Raw genomic sequence first — 8419 nt, 5'->3', positions numbered from 1 at the left:
CCCTTCCGATCCCATCTTGGAGAAATGTTAACGTCGTCCCTTCCGATCCCATCTTGCAGAAATGTTACCAAGTCAACAATCACAAAAGTGTGGTGTTCTTTTGTAGAACAGAACTGCAAGTACTTGGGCATCTGGTCTTCATATTTCAGGAGCTCTCTCTCATATAATTCAGATGGTCACAGGAACCATGAGAGAGGATTTTTTTTTTTTTTTTAATCAAAACGATTGTTCAAATTCTTCAATTTATATCGCAAAAAGCAAAAAATAGAAAATCTAAAAGTAAACTTGGGAAGAGGACCTGCACGATCAATTATTTGGATAACCCCTCTTTAATCCTTTTCTACTTGGGGATGATTTAAATGCGACTCTTCTGAATTCTTTTTTATTGACAAGAAAGAATACAACTCTGAAACAATGAGTAATCTATTATAAAATTCCTGATTAGGTAGTTGGGTTTGGTTGGCAATGGAAAGAAGCTTCAGACTTCAGAGCCAAGATGATCATTTATTTGGCGAACTGGATATTATTGCTTTAAAACCATCAGCAGAAACAGCAGTTTTCTGATGAAATTCTTGATGCCGAGTTTATAAGATTTTTCCCATTAATTAATTAGCATAGAAAATTTAGCACATTAATTGTTTCTTTAGTTTTTATTACCTGCAGTGTCCGTGATTAGTGAGTAGCAGTTGAATTGAGAGAGTTGTATATAAAATCGTATCAAGAATTAACATGTATATATATAGACATTGTAATTGTCTTTTTTTTCAGAAAAATTTATATTTGAATTTAAAATTTTCTTATTATTCATCAGTATTGAAATCGTCTTGCAATATCTTTATAACTTTGCTTCCATTTTAATTATGAATAATCCCATTAAAGTGATTCAGCTGCTTAAAAATTACTCTCTTTGTACTTGTTTAGAGAGAAATTTTCTCTCGAAGTGGGTTTCTTCATTTGAGACTCCAGGTTTCGATTTTGTCAAATTTCCGTCGGCCGTTCTCTACCCCTAAGAGTGGGGGATGGCTTTCCTGTTCCTTATGGGTGTAACCCTCCCCTCACCAAGTAGGGACTGTACATAGGTTATAGTTTTTGTTCTTCACAGGTCAGATGGACTAAAAGTAACGAGGTTTTGCTTGAATGACCTACATTGTTGTTAGGCTTTGTTTGGGTTCTTTCTAGTTTCCTCCTGTTTGCTACTCTATTTGTGTTGGTCTTGTTTTTTGCATATGGAAGCGAGAATCTCCTTGAGGCTGATATTCTTAAGGACTTTTAAGGTACCTACTATGGGTTTCTCGATCCCTTAAGGTGAGAAGAAGTAAGCTAAAACTCTGCCATGCCTTCTTCCTCCACATTCCTTCCTTGGCCTAGAGTCTGCATGCAGCTTTCTTCTTCGGTTCTTTGTCTCAGCTTGCTGGCATTGCTGGGGATGGTACTAGGGTCCCTTTTCATTTGCTAAAAAGTCTTTAAGTGGCTCTCATGCTTCCCATAGTTTGCAATTCCTCACAGACTGTTTGAATGGAGGGGCTTTGAGGGTAAAGTAAAGTAAGGTTTTAGGAGATTTTTAAATTATTTAAGATGAAAGCATATAGGAGGGATTTTTTTTTGTTGGTTATTTGGGGGTTGCAAATTCTTCCATTTTTCAACCTACTGATTTCGTGGGTTGAAGGGGTTAAGGTTTTCTATATTCCTCTATTATTCTTCTTTAATTTCTAAAAACCTAAAATTACCCCTTCATTGTTTTTATGTTAATTATTTTATAAAAATATTATATTTATAATATTTATATTTAATCTTACTTTTTAATATCTTTCCTTCAAACAAAATAATGTTATTAAACTTTAATATACCTTACTTTACTTTACCTTTCCTTCAAACATAAAACAAACTATTATCTTACTTTATCATATTTTATCTTAAGGTATACTGAACCTTCTTTCACCCCTTTCACCCCATCCGACACAAAGTGTGGTGCCATTTTATATAATCAGCGGCATCTTCTCTTGTTCTGCAAGGAGAAGTTTCCTATCTTGCTGGGGTTTAGGTTTATGGGCCTGAGATTTTCAGTGGGTTGGGTTCAAAGAATTTTGTTAGTTCTTGGGTTGGGTTTATCACTTAGGCTGATTCTTCAGTTTATATTTCTGGTAGCTAGACTTTTTCTAAGCTTTTATATTTGAGCTTTAAACCTACATTTTTTATCTAATGAATTTATCTTTGAGAATATATATATATATATATATGATGTTGCATTTGATTTTGTATTCTTCCTTCCTTCCTTCCTTTAGGAAGCATAGCTCATTCCTAGTGGCACTAGAGTTACTAAAAGATTTCAAAACCCTTTTTTAACCAAGCAATAGAATTGTGATATAGAGAGAGAGAGGATTGAATTGGAATCTTTAGAACTTCTTTCTTTCACTAGAAAACAAATATGTAAAAACAGATGTGAAGAAAGACAAAGCCCTACAGTTTTACAACTTGGAATCTTCTAAAAATCCTCTAACCTATAGCCTAAGTATATCTTATGCATATACATGGAGGCTTAATCAGACTTTTTACTCCCACCTTTTGAAATGTTGTATAATATTAAAAAACAAAAAAATCTTCTGCATATACAATTATAGTCCTACATGTAAAGTTACACAGTAAGAAACATCCTCCCTTGTTCATTTTACTTTCACTCACTTACAGTAAAAATCCAAATCATTTAGCTAATTACCTTACTTGCTAAGACAAAGGCTTTTCTTTTTTTTTTTTTTAGAGATTATTCAGTACATCCGCTTTATTTATATATATATACTTTCATTTACATAAAAATATTAATTTTTTTATATTTTATGAAATCTATTTTATGAAATCTATTTTTATGAAAGTGAGGAGCACTAAATTCAAAAAAAGTTATATAATAAAATTGATATATGGATAATGATTTCATTATAACCGTTGATTATGATAGGTTTCATATGAGTTTTATCATGATCAATGATTATGATTAAATCATTGCATGTACAACGGTTGTACCAAATAAAATTTCATTAAATTATGTGCTTCTGGTATTTTTCTTATATTTTTTAATAGAAAAAAAATAAATAAATAATAAAATTTTGTTTGGCTATATTTGCTATTAGATTATTTTTTTAATATAGGCATGTGAATTTGTCTTTGTATTAATATTAAAATTGGACCCTACAGACTGCAAACCTTCAATGGTTGCTGGCCAAAAATTTTATACATATAAACCTATATATATTTTGTTATAAAGTTTTAAAGATTGGTTTAATATTACAAGTGGAATAAATTAAGAAAATGACTGAATGCCTAATGCTTATTAATTACTATGCTTTAAGCAAACATATGAAATAATTATCAGTTGTCCCTTCTAACAATTCTCAATCATCAACTTTATTATTCTCTTTTTTATTCTGTTCTCTTAAAGACACTCAATCCCCACCAGCCCATCAACTTTTTGCCTTGGGATTCTACCTTCAACTATTCTGTATGACTTCACCTATAATCATCTTCAATGCTCAAATGATTTTGATTTGATTTGATGCCATATATATATAAAGAAGATCGTTCACTATATATATATATATATATAATAAGTTATAAGCATAAATAGTCTGAGAATGAAGATTATCATCTGAGAAAAAGCTTCAAGAAAATCTATCAAAAGCTTCATGAAGGTTAAGTACCAAAGACAGAGAAGGCTGCTACCAGCTTTAGAAGAGCTAAGCTTTCTCTGAATCACTGCATTGATCTTTTAACATATGTAGTTGAAAGATATGCACAGAGCAAGCAAATGGGAACCCAAGATTATCATTAAGAAATGATATTAGACATTCCATGTGAATTCTATTATTCTCTACCACTACCATACGTATTTATATATGAAAATTTTAATAATTTTATATTAAATTAAGGAGCTAAAAACGGGTAGAGCGGGAACATATGATCAGAAGATTGACAGATTTGAAAGATTCAATTGGCATAAAGTTTCATATCCATGGCCCATTTGAGAACACAAACCACTATATAATGCCATATATATTGTACAAGATGGTAAATTATTAATTTTATTGTGATGTATAAATTAAAAAAAATATATTATTATTGGCAAGATGTGAAAACAATATTGGAATCATATGAGATTTTGAATTTTAAATATAAGCCTGAAAGAAAGAAAAGAAAAGAATAGAAAAAAGGTTTGAAAAGAAAAGAAAAGAAAAGAAAAAAGGGTTTGAACTTTGAATTGACCAAGCATGTGTGTATGGCTAATACACAAGATGCTCTTCTCTAATAATCCAGAAAAAGGCAAAAGGTGAAAACAGTTGCAAGTAGAGAAACAGAAACCTCCAAATTAGAGCAGCTGCAGAAGATTAACAAAGCTAACACTAAGATGAAATGGGAGAGACATTAGTTGCAGTGAGCCTTTCAAAGGCCAGCAGCCTAAAAATCAAGAAATGCCCACATATGGTAATCTATGAAGGCAAACCCCAAAAGAAAAAAAAAAAAAAAAAAAAAAGATAACCAAATTACAAAGTAAAACTAAAACTTAATTTGTCAATTCATCATAGAATACTCTTCTTGAATCCTACCTAGCATCTCATTCACTGCTGTGGCAATCTCATCCACTGAACTCAGCTTGCAATCATCTTCAACCTGCATTCAAATTCCTCCATCAAATGCTTCCAATATATCTTCAATTCTTGGGTTAATTTTTTTTTTCTCCATTTTAAAGAAAGATTAATTAAGCAATTAACTAACCTTAACACTTATAGAATAAAGGACAATTTGGTGAAGAGTTGTGACATTCAGGTGAAGGATAGTGAGACGCATAGTATGTAACCCAGAAACAACTTTCAGAAGCTGCTTTGGTCTCCTTTTCAATCTAATTTTGAGGTTTGCATGACTCTCCACCATGGTCACTTCTATATCTGCTATACTTGCAGAAGACTGTGTCGCACTCATTGTTTCATTCACTGCTGCCACCGAGTTTTCGCTCCGAGTTGAACTCGTCATAATTGAGTACTGTGGGAATGTAAAGAATTCAGAGAAAGGCAGCGAAGTGACTTCTCCTCCACCATTAGATTTTTCCTTTGTTTCTTTCTTCCCACCAAGCAATTGCAAGCGTTGCTCCAGCTCCTTCACAAAATTAATGGCCCCTCCAATAATTGATGCTTGATCACCCTAGCAAGGTAATCCCAGAAAAGTTTGGTCACCATCATGCAATATTAACAAGTTTTAACTCAATAGTACTTATAGCAGATGAAAGAGAGAGAGAGAGAAGAAGAGAGATACCCTTTGAACGTAAGATTCAGGCATTAAAGATCGAAGAACGGAGAGATACTCATTCATTTGCTTTCTTCGATTGCGCTCGACCGCAATGTGAGTCATTCTCTGATTCTCGATCTCTTCTTTGTTTTTTCTACTCCTGGATCGACGTCTCTTGGCTCGAGCAGCAGGCATCGTGGATGAGGGAGAGTGATCCAATAAGTGATCAGTAGCAGAAGCAGCAGTAGTTAGTCCATTTTTGGCATTTTCAGCATCTGGGGATGTGTTAATTTGTCGCATTTCACTGAAATGAGAGAACACAGAAGGTGGTGGTGGAGAAGAGCACTTCCAATCCCCATGAAGGAAATTTTCTGATTGATTCTCGAGAAAACTATTAAAAGAGCAAGCTTTATCATAATCTTCCTTTTCCAGGCTAAAGTCATCATAGCTCCAACTCCCTCCTAGCAAATTGTAGAGTTCTTTGCTACTGTGACCAAACAGGTCTTGTTGATACACCACAGCCTCTAGTGCCATCCCTTTCTTTCTTCTCTCTTTGTTTCTTTCTTTCTTTCTCACTCTGATACAGAGAAAAAAAAACTTCTGTTGTTTATATGCAACACATAGCAAAATGTACAGAAAACCCCAAAAGAGAGGTGTTTTTGCTTTTTGGGTGTTGTTTTGATTGAGAAACTCGGCCTTTTAAAGACTCTCATTACTGAATCAAAATCTACAGGATATATTGCACGTGAAATAGTATTAAAATTTAATTATAGAAAAATTACTATTTAATCATTATATTTTAATAAAATTAATTAATTATTTAAAAAAATATAATATTTTGTCTTCTCATTTTTAGTTCATTAAATTATTTATTCTCTCTTTTCGCTAGTTAATAAATTTTAGTCTAATCAAACTATTATTTAGTCTATCTATTTCAATAAAAATAATTAGTTGATTCCCATATTTTAAAAATATATTCTAAAATAAAAAATAAAATTTTTTTATGCAGAGCTTAAATCTAAATTTATATTTTTTTAAATTATTCAAGTATTTTTATTTAATATCCTAAATATCATTTATGTATTTTCTCTACTTGTCAAAGTATTACTTGATCAAAATCTCCATGTAATTACAATGATAACAAAATAAAATTGATTTCTAATAGAGAAAATATAAAAATGATATCTACATAATTGACTAAAAATAAATATATTAATTAATGTATGGGGAAAACTAATTTTGTCTACTAATTGAATAAAATTATATTTGAACAATTTTTTTAAAAAAAATTGTAAATTTAGATTTAGTTTCCACACAATAAAATTTTATTTTTCATTTAGAAATATATTTTTCAAAATATATAGATTAACTAATTAATTTCATTGAAATAAAATGATTAAAGTAGTTTGATTGGTATAAAATCCTTTGACTAATAAAAAATTTAATGGAGAAACTAAATAGTTTAACAAAAGAAAAATAAAAATATTAAATAATATATTTTCAAAATATAAGAATTAATAATTATTTTTATTAAAATATAAAAATTCAATAATATTTTTTCATTTAATTAAAAATAGATATCAATATAAATTTAATTTTTTTAATTCAAAAAATATATAATAAAGGGTATGGGTCTTTGATTTTTCTTTCTTCATAACATGTGAGTTTCTAGTCCAACTTCGTGGATGTGGAAAGTAAATTTTAGATGAATGAAAAAACTCAAAGTCGAGACTTTGTTATTTTCTACTCTTTACAAAAACCAATCAAATTACCTTAAATTGGCTGATTTTATTTTGTTTATTTGTGATGGTTATTAATGAAATAATATTTACTTTATTAAAACAAAAACTCTTGTAAAATATCTGTTTTGTGATACTTTCGCGAAAGATACACCTATCATTAGGGGTGGCCACGATTTAGGAACCGCTGATTACAGTTCCTGAACCGCCGGTTCAAGTTTAATGAAATCATGAACTTGAACCAAACCGTCATGGAATGGTTTGGAAGACGGTTCTTGAACCGTTGGTTCCGGTTCTAGTCCCGGTTTAAAACAGTTTAAAGGACGGTTCAAAAAATGACAGTTCAAGACGGTATGGAAGAGGTTTAGAGGCAGTTTAAGAACGACTTAAAGGAAAAAATTAAAGGAAAATTTTATTGATTTAGAATTTAAGTTATATTTGTAAAAATATTTTAATTTTTTTTAGCAATCTTTCAATCAAAATAAAATAAGAAAAAAAAGAATAAAAATAACTTATTTTTAAGAAAAAATTAATAAGAAAAGACTTGAACTTATTAAAAAACTAGAGATGAAATTAATTTTTTTTTAAATTAGAAAAATGCGCATGAACTTAATTTTGTCTATGTATTCCTTTAGGATTTAGAGGAATCAAAATTTTCAGTTATAAGTTGAGAGAAGGGAGATTGAGGTAGTTTGATCATGTGAAGTGTAAACATATGAAAGCTTCAGACAAGTAGAGCACATTGGGTTAGAGGATAGAAAGAAAATAATAGGTAGACCTAAAATGACTTGGTGGAGAATAGTACAACATGACCTAAAAGCATTACACATTTCCGAGTATTTAATCCAAAATTGTTCAAAGTGGAGAAAGAGAATCCATATAGTCGATTCCAATAAATTTTTGGGATAAAAGTTTAGTTGAATTGAGTATTACTTGCCATTTTTTAAAAAATTATATGATAATTGATAATTAAAAAAATATAAAAGAAAAAAAATCAAAATAGAGGGTATTGAAAATTTTATTGAAGATATAAAATAATAATAGAGTAATTGAGATAGTATTAAAAATTTCAGTGAGCATACAAAATAATAAAGTAGGAGAATTGTGAAAGTACTGAGAATTAAAAGGAGTGTAGAAAATAATTATTTAGAAAATTTGAGAGAAATTGAAAGAGTATTAAGAATTAAAGAGAGTGTAGAGAATTAATGATATATATATATATTAGGAGTAGAGTAAAGTATTTATTGAATTTTTTTGTATTTAAATCGCCAGTTTGGTCCGGTTTGGAATCATAGGTTCAATCCGGTTCGGAACCACCGGTTCACGGTTTGTAAAAAATATAAACTTGAATCAAACCGTAGAAGGATGGTTTCGGTCCAGTTTGAAGCCGGTTCTGATTTTGACTGATTTCG

The 8419-nt window shown here is 30.3% G+C and overlaps 1 protein-coding gene across 1 annotated transcript; it reads right to left on the bottom strand.

Moving 5' to 3' along the window:
* Positions 1–4332: 4332 nt before the first annotated feature.
* Positions 4333–5963, bottom strand: LOC110658034 (transcription factor bHLH94). Its single transcript, XM_021815496.2, has 3 exons — positions 5296–5963; positions 4762–5184; positions 4333–4656 (listed from the first exon to the last, which is right to left on the bottom strand). Exons 1-3 carry the CDS (start codon positions 5800–5802, stop codon positions 4558–4560), a joined length of 1029 nt encoding a protein of 342 aa, XP_021671188.2. The 5' UTR covers positions 5803–5963; the 3' UTR covers positions 4333–4557.
* Between the last annotated feature and the right edge of the window lie 2456 nt (positions 5964–8419).

The sequence above is a fragment of the Hevea brasiliensis genome, unplaced genomic scaffold (assembly GCF_030052815.1).
Source record: "Hevea brasiliensis isolate MT/VB/25A 57/8 unplaced genomic scaffold, ASM3005281v1 Scaf7, whole genome shotgun sequence".
NCBI classification, from domain to species: Eukaryota; Viridiplantae; Streptophyta; class Magnoliopsida; order Malpighiales; family Euphorbiaceae; genus Hevea; species Hevea brasiliensis.
This window is presented reverse-complemented; position numbering and strand designations above follow the sequence as displayed.